Below are 18173 nucleotides of genomic sequence, written 5' to 3'. Positions count from 1 at the left end.
ACTGCCGGGGCGACGCTCTCCCAATTATAATAAATTTTAATGTCAGAAACCTTCCCAAAACACCAAGTTTCTTTCGGTCATCTTTTAAGAAAATAATGTTTGTGAAGATAAAATAATACCCAAAGTTTCTTGGCGATTCGATGAAAACCAAAAGACTTGTAGAGTTAGATCAGAGTTTCTGCCAGGCATCTCTCCGCCCCCCCCCCCCCCCTCCCCCGCCGGTGAAAAAAGTCTGGAAGAATCACTGTGTTAGATGCATGTAAATTGAGGGGTGCCGGATTCCAATCTCACAAATGAGTGAAATTTCAAGTTTATTTATAGGGTAATTTTCTCTAATAGCTAACACTTTTAATTTGGATTCATAGTCCATGTCGTGATAGAGGCTGTGATATTATTTAATATAAATAAACTACTAGATTGTTGTGACTTTCATTGTTTTACTTTCCCTGACCACTCCGGTTGACTTCAATGAGGGGTTTGTGGGTGGGTTTGTTTGTTTTACATATTGGAATTGAAAAAAATAATTCTAAACGGCTTTTCAACGGCTTATATTCAATACAAAAATATGAAAATGAGTTTAATCGTTGAGGCTCGCTAGATGGGGACAGCCAGTCTTCTAGGAGAGACAATTCCAAAATAAAACAACTGCTGTCATGCAGTTTGTACTTGGTTGGACAAAGGCTATGGAAGCAAATCCAAAAAGAAAAGCAGGCTGAAATCGGAGTCAATGGCCTCAATGGCGCATAACCAGTTGACACGTAATCCTTAATTAATCCTTATCATGGTTGATAAATTAAAAAAAAAAGTCTCGAGTTCAAATCCTCTGGCAGATAAGACTCGATCGGTCCCAACAGTAAAAATTAAGAACGAAGAAGAAGAAGATGGTTCCCAAACAGCTATAAAAAAAAATTTAAATGTAACTATACTTTTTATCGTTTGACATAAGGGTTTGCTTCTCAAGTTCGTGTTTTGGTCTGCATGTCAAAAACTAGAAACCAATCGGGACTTATCAAGTAACAATATCGCTGTTTTAGAATTTTCCCAGTTGGTTAATTAAAAACGTTTTACGTTTAGGCCCTAAGAATAAAAATTAATCTCCCCGGCGGGGAATCGAACCCCGGTCTCCCGCGTGACAGGCGGGGATACTTACCACTATACTACCGAGGAGTACATCTATCGTTGCGTCAGCAAGTAATAATTTAAAATGGGAACTAGAATCTATAGAGATATAAATATAAGTTATAATAATTATTATAGTAGTATTAGGTTTATTATGGAATTATAAATTATTTGCCTATTCAAAGACGTAAAGAATACGTATTTACTAGATCTCTAGATTCATAGATCTAAATTTACTTAAAATATTTAAAAAACTTGTATATTATTATTTTTTATTTTAAGTCATTAAATGCCCGGAACTAGAATTTCTAGATTTAGAGTCTTGTCTAGACCTAATATTTTAACTCGCATGATGAAGAGCCAAGTTTTACTTGACTAAAATGTTTATTATCAACTTCTTGTCAGGCTAGGGCTCTTAAAAAAAAATTCATCCAACTTTTATTGGAAATGTCTGGTTATGAAAAAGAATTCTGAAACTGGATTCTAGGCTAATGAAAGATTTTAAAGTTAGTTAGAATCTAATCTAGATCTAGATCTAAATGTGAAATAAAACTGAAGTGTAACTAACAGTTACAGTTAACTTGAGTAACACCGAGATATCGGTAAAACTCCATTTTAGCGTATTTTATTCCCTGCTTTACGTTCACCTCCAGTTGAGCGTATTTTATTATAAACACAACCGAAACACACAAAAACGTCAGGAAAACACTAGATCTACATATTTTTTTATGAATGTGATTTTTAATTAGAAAAGGTAAAAAAAAACATAAAAAAGCATTAGAACTGTGATCTTGTGATCGTTAGCGGAAGAAAAATCCTTACACGGTCGCGGGTTCACAGTGAGTTCACTTAGACTTTAATTATCAGCATACGTCATAGCTCGGGCAATAGCTGTTTGAAATTGTGTTGGCCTCAGTTTTGGGTTCATTGTAAGTTCATACATGTTTATTTATAGTATCATGCCTGGGAGATACTTGTAACAATACAAACTTAACCGACTTGCAATTGTGAGTTACGTTTACGTACTTCACCCATTGCCATGAAAATTCTAACTGACACACAAACATAGCACATTCAATATTCTAAATTTGGATTTTTCTCACGTTTTGACAAAAGTAAATTATTAAAATCTAAAACAAAGTCTGTCTCTGTTTTTTTTTATTCATTTGTCAAAACAAAAATACAATACAAATAAATAAATCGTGTTTTCCTAATGTTTTGGTGTGTTTCGGGTATTATAATAAAATACGCTCAACTGGAGGTAAACAAGCAACGAAGAATAAAATACGCTAAAATGGAGTTTTACCGAGATATCTACTCTAGAATCTAGATCTAGATATCTAGATCTAAGTTCTTAGGCCTACACTTAACACTTTACTTTACACTTTTGGGTAATCTATCGTTTTGGGTACGTAAAATCGCCCGCGACTAGTAATGTGAAAAACAGGTGACTCCTTAAATTTTAATAATTATTTCACATTTTGAGGAAGATTTATGTTTTGAAAAATACAAAAATGTTTCCTTCTTTCATTTATGTACCTGTTTTTAAACAATTGAATTAAAACTTTTCAGTAATAAATGAAGACTAGCGATGTTTCCAACAGATGCAACCATGCTCATTTACTATAGCAGCCATCTTGTTTAAGTTTTTTTTTATAGCGGATATAGCGCGAGACAGGCGGAAGTCACTCTATTTTACAAATGGCTGCTGTTTATATAGCAAATCTTGCTCGCAAACACTGCTGTTTAAAGTTAATTTCTGGCATATATTGATATATTTAGCCATTGATTTAGGTTTATTATTCATTTATCTATAATATTTGACACAAATATATCACAATATACTTCTACTAAAGCCTTGACAATGAGGTAACTTTTTCGTACATTAATAGCCGCGGGCGATTTTACGTACCCAAAACGATAGATTACCCACTTTTGTGACTTTACCGTTTACACTTACACTCTAGTTACTAGAGTAGTAGATCTAGTAGTAGTAGACACTAGTTAGTTGACACTAACAGTGAGTAACAGTGTAGGCCTAACAATCCTAACATAGTAACAGTAACGTCAGTAACACTACTACAGTTAACACACTGTAACAGTATTATCACACTTTCACTTCTCACTTAAAAAGTTAAAACTTTTAAAGTTATTAAACTAAAAATAAACTTACATGTCTCTTAGTTATAATAGTTAGTATTAGTAAATAAGTCTTACGTGTTACAGTACTTAACAGTACACAATACTCTATTATAAATTGTATTATTCTATAGGGGGCCTACTGGGTCTACTAATTATAATAGTACTAGTACTAGATCTATCTAAAATTCTATACTATAGGCACTAACTTAAACTAGGTACTATTAGAATCTAGTACTTAGTACTAGTAAACTCTAGCTAGAGCTAGACTAATGAAGTATTTACTATTTATTAATATTATAAGCCCAGTGCTATTAATTGCAGAATTAGTAGTGTTGATAGTTTAGTAGACTAGCCTACTGACCATTTTTATATTATTAAGTACATAGGGGCCTAAAGTAGGCCATATTAATTATTAAGTTTTTTGTTATTAACTTACTTAGGCCTAATACTTAGCCTAACCAAAAGAGCAGGAAAGTGTAAAGGCGGCTAAGCTGCTTAATTAAAAATAAAGGCAAGACCAGTGACCACAGATAGGCCTATATCAAAAACATTTAAAACAAAATACTGTGTAGTCTTGTTGTATGCCTAAATAAATACAGAACAGTGAAAAGTATTAATTTATTAAATTAATAAATACTAATAAATAGGCCTATAGCCTAGTTAATAGGCATTTGGGGGTGGCAAATGGGGCGGTTGCTTGAAGGCCGGGGCCCAATGTTTCAGCATTGGTTGCTATTTTTAACCTTAAATAATAATTTCTGAATGAAATTGGAATAAAACTAAAAGGTTTATTTCCGACATAGTTGATTGTTGTAAATGTAACTGAGTTCATGCTTTATGTTGTGAGTTATCAGCAACCTGAAACCCAACAATTATATAGGAAGACATTAGTGTCACAACATTGGTATGCGTGGTAGTTGTACAGTCACCTGGTATTTGACCTGAGGTGGCTGGAGATGGGTGGATGCGAGTAATCCCCCAGCCAGCCTGACCTTTGATGTAAATTTGGGAAAATATGTAATGAGATACCCTATTGTATTTGGACCAATGTAGATTCTTTAAAGTGAGCAGGTGGGATGCCTGAAGTAGACCATTAGGGACATTACGAATGCTAGTCTTGTATTGTTCGTTGTAGTGTTCAGATATGTAGAACTTCAATACTTCAGTCGAAGAACAGCTATCGCTAATTCTGCACTTGTTGTCTTAAAATTTGTGGACAATTTCTTAGAATTTTTTATTGCTGAAAACACAACCAGGTTACAGATTGTCAGAATTGCGGCTAGCAGTCCCGAGAAATTCAGCTTAAATATTGATATCTGTTGAAGACAAGGGTATGGCAGTGGAGCTAATGGAAATGCCCATTTTGCCTGCCGCTTATTTGAATGGGAAGAAATCTAGCATATGACACACTTCTGTTGAACTGTCAATCGCATCACAACAATTCTCCTTAAAAACTAACCCACCGTATCAGTCATAGCATTGTAGCCTTTTAAAAACAAATGCATTTTTTCACAAATCGTTTTCTAGGCTACTGATAACTTTTGATAAATAAAATTGGTGACAAATTAAAGGTAAATAAATGTAGATTTTAATTTTTTAAGTCATCTTGAACAATACGAAGTTAAAATCTTGGGTGCCACTCTATTAATATTGGAGGCTAAGCCTAATTAATAATTTAACAAATAACTTATAGATAGGCCTTTACTTAACTTTCTACAGCTAGGCTAGATATTAACTTTTTTTTGCATTGACTGTTATTTAAACTTTAATCACTCTTTTTACTTAGGCCTATTTGTTTTTAGATTCTAGAATTTAAGCCTATTGCAACTTATTATTATCTAGGCCTTTTTTTTTAAGAACCAATGTTAATTATATTCTGCCCAACATGAAATATAGATATGCTTAGGGCTTATGCCTTTAGATCTATTCTAAACTCATTGATAATGAATAAAAATTATATTATTGCATTATCATTAACTAATTTCATTCAAGCTCAAATTGAGTTTTTATTTTACATTACATTTAGGCTATATGATGCTTTTTCTTAACCCACTTTTGTTTTCTTTTGAAAAATGCTTCAAATTTTACATAGGACTATTTGTAGCTTGTTAGCTAAAAATAGTGTTACAATATGTTCATCTTACAGAACATTTCAGTTATCATCAGATTTTATTATAAATCACAGAAAAATGGATACATACAGTATGTCAACAGTCAATAAACTAGTAGAAAAGACAAACTCAAAATCACATCAAAGAAAATGCAAATCTTCCAAATCAAAAGTGAAAAAACATAAGAAAATGGAACTTAACAATAGTTTAGTGTTAAAAGATCGTGAACTGGACAAAGCTTGGAAATTAAAAGTTTTTGATGCTGTTCAAGGAGGTTTTGATGATGATATAAAAGTATGGGCTTTATTGTAAGTAACCTACTTTTTAACATAATGCTGTAAGAAGTTAACTTTTTTTCTATATTTTTTTCATTGATGTCTAAAATCACTCTTTATCTAGGCTTATTCATTGCGACCCAAAAAGTTTTTTTATTCAAATAAAGACATTTTAAAAAAATAAAATGTATTGGTGCTATATATCGTCGAAGAACTTATTAAATAGCCTTCATTCATGTTGTCTTTATTAATGTGATTGTAACTAGTGACATATTATTCCTAGTGTTAAACTAACTAGTTAGTGTTCTTCCGAAGAGCCTGGTACGTCGGACTCCCAAGTCCCCTACATAATAGCGTGGGGGAGGAGAGGTGCAAGACTGCCGGGAACCAAAAAGGGTTTTCTCTCGACCCTAACCACATATTTTGACTTTAAGCTGCGGCCTTCTTGTGGCTTCGGAAGAGTGCCACTAGTCGGACCAAGCTCATGACCCCCCTAATGGGTGCGGAATGGCTAGTGGTAGCCAACAGCAGCTAGAGGTTTTTGATCTGGCCGAACGCCCCCCACGATCAAGCTGGGTGCCAGGCGTTAGGACGACGTCCCGCGTCTGGTGGGTGGGGAAGAAAGCCCGGTGAGAGCCGACGGAAGTAGCGACCGATGTGTGGGAAACTCTTGTGGTCGGAGTTTGCTACACTGAGGCCTGTCTGGCTAATGGAAGTCAACCTTCTGAGCCGGTTTCCGTATAGAGAGAGAGAGTTAATGTTCTATGTAGCACATATTTATTGTTTGATTTCCATTTCATTATTTCTATTGTTGTTTACAGTTTAGCCTGGGGTAGAGAACGTTTTTTCCATCTACTTGGTGTCATCAGTCTTTTGATCTGCACAATTCTGTTTGTGTTACAGGCCTACCTAGCGTTTAGATCTTATCAAGTAAGACATTCTTCTGCAACATTTAAATTCTTATTTATATCTGTGGTTGATAATTTGTTAGCCCTACTATAATTTAATTAGCTTATTCCTCAAGGTTTAATTATATGCCAAATAGTTAGAGAATGGTATGCTAGTGATTGGGAACGGTGTGGTCTAGCGGTAGAGAGCTGGACTGATGACCCGTAAGTGTAAGTTTGAGTTCGAATCCGGGTTCAAGTGAGTAGACCGTCCCTGAATCCACACAACTCTGATGGGTACCTAACTCACGTTAAGGAAAGTAAAGGCGGCTGGACATACTGACCACATTATCTCTTCACATGCCGAGGTCACAGAAACAAGTAAACTCTTCACTTGCCCGTTAGGTTTTGAAAGGGAACTCTACTTACTACTTTTATGCTAGTGATTTCTATTTGTGTTGTATCTGCATAAATGTCCACACAGTTATTGTGAAAATGCTTGTGTTGGTTATTAAGACCATGAATTTTTCTTGACATTTGTTCATTGTTACTGCATTTATCAGGTCTTACAAATTTTGCATTTCTTGCATGTACAAACTATCTGCATTCTTTAGATGACACATATTCACTTGTCTTACACTTGCATACTTCAGATCATGCATCAGCTGAATGCCAAGCCCCCCATACCAGAAATGCTGTACAACATTTACTTTGATGGTCATGATTGGGCCTTTAACATGGACAAAGTGGATTTACGTGCAAACACTACTTTGTTTATTCATTGAAGTTAACAAAGATTAACTATTGCATGATGAATTTTATTTTAACAGCTAATCTAATGCTGCATTTATCTTTTGTAAATTACTTGCTTTATAAAGAAAGTATTTATTAGAACACATGAAAAGAAAGCCAGTAAACTTACAGGCTGTGTTTTATTTATTAATATTTTTTTTGCATTTAAACATCGTATTAAGATTTTGTACAGTTGATGTATACTTTATCTAAAAAAAAGTTAACTAAAATTCTAATGATTTAGTGTAGACTTAATAAAGATTTTTCTGCAGTTAAATAGTAAACTTGAAAGTCAATGTTTTTACAACTCTTAAGGCATTAAAGTAAAGTAATTAAGAAATGTGTTTACCTGCAAGAATAATTATACGCAGCAGTTATGTCATTGACCTAAGTTGCTTTCTCACTTGATGGTAATGCTTTTCCTAATGAGATGAACTTAATTGTTGCAAACATCATGTTATTGAAGTGTTACACAACTCTAGCCTTGTGCCTTTGTGAACACATATTCATTAAAGATTTATTTTGCCACTGGGTATTTTTAAATTCTTTCAAATTTAACCTATCAAAAATATTATAATTTCTGTTGCTCTTATATAAGTTAATTTTATGTATTTTTCAAATTATTTTAATGATCTTTTTTAATGTGATTCTGTTTACATTACAAAACAAATTACTTTAGTCAACTTTTGTTGGCTGTTTCTACCTAGTTTGTTGTAACCAATTGTTATTTAAGAAAAGTTTTTATTTTATCTGTATTTAATTCATATTTTATTCTAATTTTAAAGAATATAACATACCCTAGTCTAATCTAGTAGCTGTGTGTTTGTATTTGCATAATTCCATCATCTTTTTTTAGATAGGAAAATGAGTTTAATATCAGTTTTACCCCTATGCCAGATAGCCAGTGCATTGTTTGTTTATGGGGAAAAAAGTTAGTGAAGTTTGAGAGCGTGCCATGTAATAAAAGAAGCTTTTTGGTCTTCTTGATTTTCTCATGCACTTGATTTATTTATTCTGACGCACTTGTCCTTTTTTTAAATCTCAACTAAAATTATCAACAGTTCCGAACAGAAGGACTCTTAAATCTCATGTGACTCACCGAAACTAGTGGAGCAGCCAAAACAGTGACTATATCCACACATATGTGAACTGAAGTGTTATTTAATTGATGTTGCAAATATTTCATGACATGGTGGGATCACTTGACAAAGTCTCAACACATTACAGTTGGTGTTCCATTTTTTTCATAGTTAGCTTGAGTTATATTTAGTATTAGTAATGTCAATTTCATTGTTGAGGGTTTTTTTTTTAAAAAAAAAAGCAAATCTATCATTTTGACATAAGGGTGTCATCAACTTATGCTGTCTACCAAAAAGTGGACATTTAGACCTTTCTGGAAAATCTGTTATCAAATATTAAAAGTAGATTTTAGAATGTGCTGTAAAGAATTTAAGAAAATATTTTAACTGTTATACAATGTATGAGAGTTATATATATTCCATATGAAAAACTGTTGCATAGTAGTGAAGATTTATCTTTTGTAACTTATGTAAAGAAAAATTTTCAAAGTATTATTTCTGTTGTTGTACACAGAGGTACTAATTTGTATTACTATAGCTTTGATAACCTGCTGAGCTGGGTTAATTTTTTAAAAGTACAGCCATTTAAATGTGTACATTTTGTATGCAGATTGCATGTTAGTTTCTAGTAGCAAATCAAATATTTTGTTGTAAAACTCACTGTGTGGGTGGATTTCCACATGGACCTAACCACCCAGTCTACACAAATAGACATCTTAAAAGGGGAGTCCCTTCAATTTTTAATACTGCACTAACAAAAAGAAATATTATGCATTGAAATGTTTTTCTTTTCTAAGTTTTGTTTGTTACTTAGTGAGTAAATTATGGGATGGCATGACCACATTACCCCTTTTGTATGCCGAGGTAACAGAAACAGGTTAACTCTACTTCCGTTGCCCAAATTCAAAAAGGGAATTTTACTTAATTGGAAGAAAAAGTTTAAGACCATTTAAAGAAATTTTAATATTTAAACTACAAAATAAACAGACCTTCATGCAGAAATTAGACATGTTTTGTATGCTAAGAAAAAAACAGTTGTAACTATTTCTTTAAAAGTTCTTTCAAATTTGTTTATATGATGCTATTTTTCAGAATTGTTTTTTGAAATGCTATTAATACCAGCTCCAAAAAAATATCAATTACTAGCTATTTTATTGTTAGCAGTAAAACCAGTACTACAATGTAATGCATCTTTTTGTTTTAACTATTTATGTGACACAATCAAAATATGTCAGGTTTGTTCACAATGTTGGCCACATTCAGGGGTAGTCAAATATGTGTCTGCCGCATTTTCTTGTGAAACACCTGCTTGGATGTTAATTTTACTTTGAAACTGTTGCTGCTAAATGTTAGTTGCACAGTAAATAGCATACACTAGGCATACAGATGCTTCAGTTAGTGAAGTAACACGGAGGTCTGTATATGTAAATATGTGGACATAAATATAAGAGTATGGTTGAATTGTTGATAAATCATTGATGTTTATTTTTATAAGGATTGGATATCTTGTGGCTATCTGAACCTCATTCCATTATTTTTAACAAAGTTATAATTACTGCTGCATTGTTTCAGAGCAGTCTTTCATGTTGATAGCATAGATTCATTTGATGAGACATTAAATAAAAACTAGTATCAGCTCCAAGAATATCTGATTGAGATTGTCATTGAATTCACTAAAAATAATTTGTTTATAAAAATGTTGCATCTGTTAATGTAGAGGCAATCGTTCTTTGTATCAGAATAGATGCATAGTTTAAACATACAGTTAAAGAATCAACCGCAGATACTTTAACATTCTTCTCTGTCTTTGACATTGTGCTACACAATTTTAAAATATTTTTTTTTTAATACATAACTTACAAAGCTCTTTATACACATTTGTTTCGTGTAGCCTGATTTGCTTTGATTATGGGTATAATTGGTATTTTGTTTGTATAAAATCTGGTTATTTGATAACTAGGATTAAGATTTTCTTGTCTTCTTACATTTCTTCATTGTATTTTAAAAGAAGTTGTGGGCATCATACAAAAAAAAATGTTGATAAAATATAAAAAGTATTTGCTTGTTGCATTTGTTCCCTTAACAAAGGTTTTAGTTTTTTCATGCAATTTTATTATTTGCAATTGCATGTGTTTTTTTTTTATGTTTGTTTTTTTTTTTTTTTTTTATTGTATTGTTCTGTGCATCATATGAATTGGAGTATAATAAAAGTATAATTTAATATGACTTGTTAAATAACTTTTCTTATAAACTATTTAACAAAGATTATTGACAATAAAAGTAAAAGCCCCAAACCATTTTCTTTACTGGTTTAAAGGAAGAACCAAAAATTTATTTTGAACTGTGTTTTGTTTGAATTAAAACTAAATGTTTCCACAATTTATAATTTACTTAAAGCTTGATATAGATGGAAAATCGGGTGTATTTATTACTAAGTTATAGGTAAGCTAGATGGACTAAATATAGCTAAGGTGGTTGTAGTTGGTGTATATACTGGTTCGTCTAGAGCTCAGTTGTTTTATACTTTGAAACAGATGTAGTGGTTGTGCCACAAAAAAAATGTAAAAGTATAATACACATAACTGTATGCACTTATATATAAATATATATATATATAAAGGCTTCAGTCTGGTATATAAATACACAAACATGAAGGATCTTAATATAGTCTATATATATATATATATATATATAATTATATATATATAAATATGTTTATATTAAGAAAGAGAGCTTTAGTTACAGAGAAGTGGTACCTAGAACGAGGCACTAAACAAACATGTAAGTGGCTTTTATAGGACTGAACTCATATATATCTAATAAAGCGGGAGTGATCTCCACTAAACTTTCTCAAATATTCTTATTTAACACAACGGGGATGTCTACTCAGGATATAGACATGATTTTTAATCTGTTTTTACATACTTAAACTTTTTTAAAAAAAGAAAAGAATCTCGTCGAGAAAAAAACAAAAAATTTAATTTACTCAACGGAAATTACTCAAAATATGACAGAAGGCAGACAATTTCGTTTATCTATGTGTAATACAATATTACTCAAGTAATAGGCTTCGAAAAACCAAAAGTAGAATAAGTTACACTTCCGGAAATCGCTGAAAAGTTGATACAGAACTAAAAATTAGATATAATACTTATACTTATAAATGAAATTCGATCAACCTAGATGTAGCGGTACTTAACACAGAGACATACGGACAAAATAGCAAAACTATGTTTTTCCGACGACTACAATACTTCCTATATACTTCGTATACGAGAAAATAAAAAGACGAAGTAAATTATCTTGTGTACACTAACAACGTATGGTAACAATTTTGTTTTTCAGGGTGAAATAACTACTTGATATCCTTTACATTGACTACAAATAAAGCTAATTTTCAAAAACATTCTAGTGTATTTATAGTTGCATCTCATCGTTAATTTAGGCCTAACATAATCTTACATAATACATATCAAACCATCGTTTCTGAAAAACACGCACATTCATGACGTCATTTATAAAAGGAAAAAAATATGTTGTTTTGGCTCACATTTTGAACATGCGTTTTTTTTTCAGTTTCCGTTTGCTTTTGTCTCTATTCTAATTTCTAAAGTTTAATTTTAAAACATTAGCCCCAAAAAAAACGGCTTTACTGGCGTTTTAATAAATTATCCAGCTTAAAAATATCAACAGATCTAAATTTCAAGACCTTACTTATGAACACAATTAAATCAGGCCAAACAGACAGACTCAAAACTAAGTTGTAGATCTAGTAGATTCTAGCTCTTGCGAATGACGCTCAAATATCTAATATAAATGACTATTGCCATTATTTAAAAGATGTTGTCATTTGTCAATAATAAGATGTTTTATTAAATAATAAGAGGTGATAATCTTATTATTTGATATTGCCATAAAGAGTTTCGACAAGGTAAATATTTATCTTTGTTTTAACTTTTTTAAAGCAAGATGGAATCCTGGCAATGGCGTCCATGACTACCATTAATTTTTTTAATCATAGTTCGACATTATGTAATAATGTAATTTATAGATCACGAGTAAAATTTTAAGTCTTATATTTACTTAAAATTCTTACTTTTCATCCTTATATAAATTATTTAAAAGTATGTACATTCCTACAAGATCTAAATTACTTGAACTTGTCTTGTAATTTCATTTCACTGTTGGCGAATAACTTTTACTTTTAACTTAGATTTTTAGATTATGAATTTTATGATGATCATCATGATATTGATAAATTAATTTTTTTAAAAATATTATTTAGGCCTATTATTTATTATTTAATACGAGCCGACCCGCGGCATATCATACGCCGCTATTTAGTTGTTTTATTTTCTACTTTTCAGTAATTCATAATTTGTGAATTCGACAGTACTAATGCTGCCACTGAAAATATTTGCTTTAAAACACTATCAGTAGGTTGTTAAGAACGATACTACCCCCACCCTCCTTTTCCCCAACCCTCCTCTCCTTTCCCCCTACCCTACACCCCCCCCCCCCCCCCCCCCGTGAAAGCAGCCTCCTCTTAGTTACCTCCCCTAAGTTTAAAATCGTTTCAAACTAAATTATCAGCCCCTAATAGCCGTCACTAAACCCGGCTCTACGAAAGTAAACATTTAGCGTGAACCACAGCTCACCAGACCATGTAGGGGTGGTAGGGAGCGCGCTTACAGCTTGTTTTCTAGCGTCTCCCAGAAGAGAATTATATATATAGATTATTTTATTAGGGGCTACTATTTACTATTATTATTAGGTATAATATTAGTATTCTTTTCTAATACTAATAACTAATATTATTAAGTAAGTAGCTACAACATTTTTCACTTATTGCAGGCTGAAAGTTTTGGCTGGAAAAAAAAACCTGAAAAATAAAATTTAATAGTATGTGACTCCTAATAATATGAATAGTTATAGTGTATGATCATTATTATTAAGTAGGCTTAGTAAAGTAATTTATTTTTAGTTTATTTGTTAAACTAGTCTGTTTAGTCGTTTAGTCACTTAGTTTTGTTATGAAGGCCTACTAATCTATACGTTTGTCAATAACTTTCTAGTTATTTAGGCAGAGCAAATATGTATGACATTAATCTTTTCAACGTGTTGATAATTCTTTGGATAGTCGTTGTGTGGCAGTTAGCTCGTTTTTGTGGTGTGGGTTCCATTCCGTTTGGCTTGTAGTGTTTATTTTGTCATTTTTTTTCATGAGAGCAGTTTTTGAACTTTTAAGGGTTACGGGTTAGATTTAGTCTTTGGGGTTACCATTAAGGATAGGGTTAGGTTTTAGGCATCAGGATAAGCTGAAAAGATTCCTGAAAAAAATTCTGGTTGGTGAGGATTAGGGTTTGGCATTTGGGTAATTATATGTGTTCACAGTGCATAGAAAACATTACCACAAAGGAACAAAGGAAAGCAATATGTTTTCCCCACTGCACAGTTGTGGTTTCTTCCGGCTAGAAGCAGCCTAAAAATAAATTACAATGATAAAAGTGAAATAAAATTAATTTTTAAGCATAGTTTAACATGACAAATTAAAATTTAACAAATTATTTATTAATTTTTTAAATAATATTAACTAACGATATTTACATTTATAACATAGATATTCACTGTAACCTTTTAAAGAAATGAAGTATATTGTTTTAAATATCTGACGATATATTTTCAATAATATGATACAATTTTTTTTTCCCTCAGAATATTAGAAAATGAGTTCACCACTTCATTCACTGAAAAAAAATAAAATACCCCTTTATCCTGGACATATGACAGGAAATCGCCCCATTCCTTTTCGGCATCCAGAATATTCTGATGATGAAAAAAGCTTATTAGAAGAAATAACGACACAAGTGACCCAAGAACATAGAAAAAAGAATATGTATTTCCCTCATTTAAATTTGTCAAATAGCCAGACAGTGCTAAAAAAGCCAGAGTCTTCTAGACGTGACTTTTCTCCTGAAAAGAAGAACGAAGCAACCTCACCACCTTCTGACTTTGAGCTAATGAAGCTGATGATTAACAGAGTAGCTCTGCTAGAACAAAAAGTAAATTTTTAAAATATATATTGAAGTCAATGTATCAAATAATAAGAGATCAATATTTTGTTTTGTTTCAAAATGTAAATTGTATTATTTCTAAAATATGTGAAATCTCTTGTATCAATCATGTTTACAGACACAAAGTCAGGAGAGTGAAATCAAAGCTAAAGACCGGCAAATTAAAATTCTAGAAGACAAGCTGCAAATTTTAGAAAAAGCCAGGAAAGAAAACACTACTTCAAATGAAGTCAAAGACCTAGAGACACATTGTCTGCTGCTCAAGCAACAGGTTTGTTTCTAGTTTTCAGAAAAAAAATTCTGTTTGTCCGCAGTAAGTAGCTTCATCTGCTGATTAATTACAAAATAAGTGGCACTTTTTTCATGCTTGAAATAACTAAATAGTAGATTTATATTGTTACCTTTTGAACATTTTTTTTTACCTGATTTCAGTCTTTTATACTTTAATTATCAGGTACATGAAATGGAAACATTTTTGGCAGATTATGGAATGGTTTGGGTAGGAGAATCCACAACCTTAGACTCTAATGTTTATCTTCGAGATAGCATTGATGAGGATGATGATGAAAATAATAATGTGACAGAAATATCTATTCGAAGTGATTCTCCGGGCAATTCAATAGCTTCATCTAACCCCTTTGGAATTTGGCGACAGGACTTGTCACTACCTGTTGCTCCCATCCCTCTCAACATAGACTTTAATCTGTTAATTGAAAACATAAAAGATTTAAATGTGTTAGCTGGTGAAGGTGTTGCAAAAATTAAAAAAACTGCAGATGGTGCAAGATTTGAAATTCCTGATCCAGTGCAATTAACCATCTATGCTAATGGCATCCTAATGTATGATGGACCATTCAGACCCTACACAGACCCGACAACTCGCCAGTGTGTACAGGATTTGCTTGATGGCTACTTTCCTACAGAGTTACAGAAAAGGTGATTTCAATATTTTCATACACACAGGGGCAGGACACTGAGCTGGTGGGCTGTGGTGGGGGGGGGGGGGGGGGGGGGGGGGGGGGATTAATAGATATTCATAACCCTAACCCTAACCCATGGATACCCAAAATTACTAGGACTCACATTAAGTTACAACTTAACTTCCAGCCTTTAAATTCTGAATGTCATGAGACCATAATTCTTAAAATTATTATATGCATACATTTTTTTAAATTATTCTCCTTCTCCCCCCCCCCCCCCCCCCTCGAAATCCTACCGCTGTCACGGTGCTGACCCGCTGTACATTTCACTGAGGTTGAACCATAATTTCAGCCATTTAACTAATTACTACCAATACTTCTCTAAGTTTTTATAACATGCCACTGTTGTGATTTTCACTTGTTCCATCAAGTGAAAGGGAAAAAACAAATGAACTGGAGGTTAAAAATCTCTTTACTTGCTTTACTTGAAATTTAAGACTCTTATTCAGTATTCATAGATTAGTAGGTTTTGTTTGATCTTCATGTTTACTGCACACTTAAGCACAAAATGTTCAAATTTATATCTAGAAACTTTTATTTCTAGGTATCCTGACGGAGTACCTTTTGTTGTGACTGATTTGCGTGGAACTTACTTTCAGCCAAAAAAACACCTATTAGCTTTTGCTGGAGAGGGTCAGACACTTGGAGGTGAGATTAAACCATCACGTTTGATCCGTACAAATTTACGAGATGCAACCAAAAAATTCCCACTATCAAGTCCACTTGGACACACTGAAAAACTTGGTAATTTATTTCCTAATAAAATAATTTTAACTAAGGAAGTAAACAATGTAAAGCAGATTTGTTTCATTTACTAAAATGTTTTTATTTTTTCATAACAGACAAGTCTTCAGAATCTGTCATTACAACAAGCAGGCTGCCAAATAAACCATTGACACAAGCTCAGTTTCTACACAAGATACCCAAGTCTGTGGTCAGAGATGGCAAGATTATAGACATCCGGGACTCTATTCAAAAGACACTGCTAGGCAATGACGACTCATACACTAAGCCAACAGTCACCCCAGTTATTTCTGTATCAAAAAGCATCTCAGATACTGCTCAAAATGCTGACAGATCTAAATCGGCAACTAAACTACAGGGGGACATAACAACATTGAGAGTAAAGGCAGAAAATGGCAGTGATACTTATATTGTGAAGATGTTATTCACTGAAACAGTGGGAGACCTGAGAAAACATTTGGATTCCCTCAGAAGGCCTAAGGTACCCTATGATATTGTTACTACATTCCCATTTAAAATACACAAAAATAACACACTGTCTCTAGAAGATAGTGGTCTCACTCCCACTGCAGTCCTACATTTGAAGCCTCATAGGGAATTATAATTTTAAAAAGCAAATGAGTTTAAAATGTTTATCACAGTAAAGACAATACATTTTATGGAGTTTACTTTTTTAGGTATAAAATTGCATCTAAATATTTGAAAGGTAAATTAATGGAAACTGACTGAGGCTTTTAAAAACAAGTTATGTTTAAATCCTAAAACTGTGACCAATTTTGTTACATTTCATATATCAAAGGAGTTTGGAGATTTTCTTTTTTTTTAAAACAGATATATTTAAAAAAAATAAAAATTTTAAGCTTAAAGATATTGTGTAACATTTAAGTATTATTTTGATGTAGAAATATACAATTTAAATACCAGGAAAAGTACTTGATTATCATTAAAAAACCATACCAATATTTTCACAAGTCAAGCATGATGAGCTAAAATTCAGATCAATAATTTTGAAATGCTTTTAAACCCAAGACAGAAGATTCTATACCCTTCTTACTGTCCCTTAAATAGGCTTTTCAATGCTAACTTTGTGTGCCATGAAATGATCCTCCTTTTGCCAACCTTTTATACAAAGTAAAATCGCTAACACTGCTTGGTGGTTATTTATTTTAATACCTGTGCTTTCTACGTACAAAATACCAACATATATTAACTTTTTGGACAATAATTAGTTGTTTGATAAATTAACATTAAAAATATTTTTGTGTGTACAATGAAACTAGTTTTAATTTGATAAATAAAAACTGTTATACCTTGTATTTCTACTTTATATTTTTACACAATTACAGCATCTATCAGAAAGTTAATAGAAGAATCTAAATGTTTTTTTATCTGAACAATGTAGTGTTTGATATTGTGAAAACAGAACCCAAGTTTTTTTTAATCCAAGTGCATTAGTAGCACAGTGCATAAAATAAGTAAATAACACATCTGTAAGTTGTTATATAACAGCCATCAGGCTTAATTTTACATCTAATTTCTTATGAAACTAACATTTATTACTTGGTATATAATTCATCTAAGCCTAAGAAACAATGAACATCACAATGTATAAAAACTGAGTAAATGCCTACTCTGTTTAACTCCAGATGTCATTTTTAAATATTTCTTGATTATTTTGTTCTCATAAAAATCTTAATATTTATCACTTGAAGTGTTAACTAGATTTCTGCTGTATAATATCCCTGGTATTAAAGTAATGAATGAAAATATAAGGACTAATTTATATTTTTTATATTTTTATAAATACATGTACTTTTAATGTGTTGAAGCAGGATCAAATACAGAGTTTAACAGCTATTTTTTTTGGCTTACTTACTTTAACCTAACATACATACATATGTCTTTAAATAAAAGATTGTTTACAAAGAATACAAACTTTGAATTCACCCAACACCTTTTAGTTCATACAT

The 18173-nt window shown here is 32.1% G+C and overlaps 1 protein-coding gene and 1 long non-coding RNA gene across 8 annotated transcripts; both read left to right on the top strand.

Annotated features, from left to right (window-relative positions):
* Positions 1-1437: 1437 nt before the first annotated feature.
* On the top strand, positions 1438-10239 carry LOC131929884 (uncharacterized). Of its 2 annotated transcripts, none has more exons than XR_009384037.1 (4): positions 1438-1625; positions 5447-5680; positions 6469-6577; positions 7188-10239. It is a non-coding gene; the product is annotated as an uncharacterized LOC131929884 (long non-coding RNA). The 2 variants fall into 2 exon arrangements; XR_009384036.1 differs by having other exon boundaries at positions 1438-1678.
* Positions 10240-12167: 1928 nt separating this feature from the next.
* On the top strand, positions 12168-18054 carry LOC131929877 (UBX domain-containing protein 11-like). 6 transcript variants are annotated; one of them, XM_059286251.1, is made up of 6 exons: positions 12168-12336; positions 14121-14467; positions 14598-14750; positions 14934-15415; positions 16004-16107; positions 16302-18054. In XM_059286251.1, the coding sequence occupies exons 2-6, from the start codon at positions 14132-14134 to the stop codon at positions 16805-16807; spliced, it is 1581 nt and encodes a 526-aa protein (XP_059142234.1). In that variant the 5' UTR covers positions 12168-12336; positions 14121-14131; the 3' UTR covers positions 16808-18054. The 6 variants fall into 6 exon arrangements, with proteins under 6 accessions (XP_059142234.1, XP_059142229.1, XP_059142231.1 ...); XM_059286246.1 differs by having other exon boundaries at positions 16004-16203; XM_059286248.1 differs by lacking the exon at positions 12168-12336 and adding an exon at positions 12392-12437 and having other exon boundaries at positions 16004-16203.
* Positions 18055-18173: the final 119 nt, after the last annotated feature.

This window comes from Physella acuta, unplaced genomic scaffold (assembly GCF_028476545.2).
Source record: "Physella acuta isolate Inbredline_101_S28 unplaced genomic scaffold, ASM2847654v3 ptg001688l, whole genome shotgun sequence".
In the NCBI taxonomy this organism is placed as follows: Eukaryota; Metazoa; Mollusca; class Gastropoda; family Physidae; genus Physella; species Physella acuta.
Note: the sequence above shows the minus strand (reverse complement) of the source record. Positions and strands in the feature narration are given on the sequence as shown.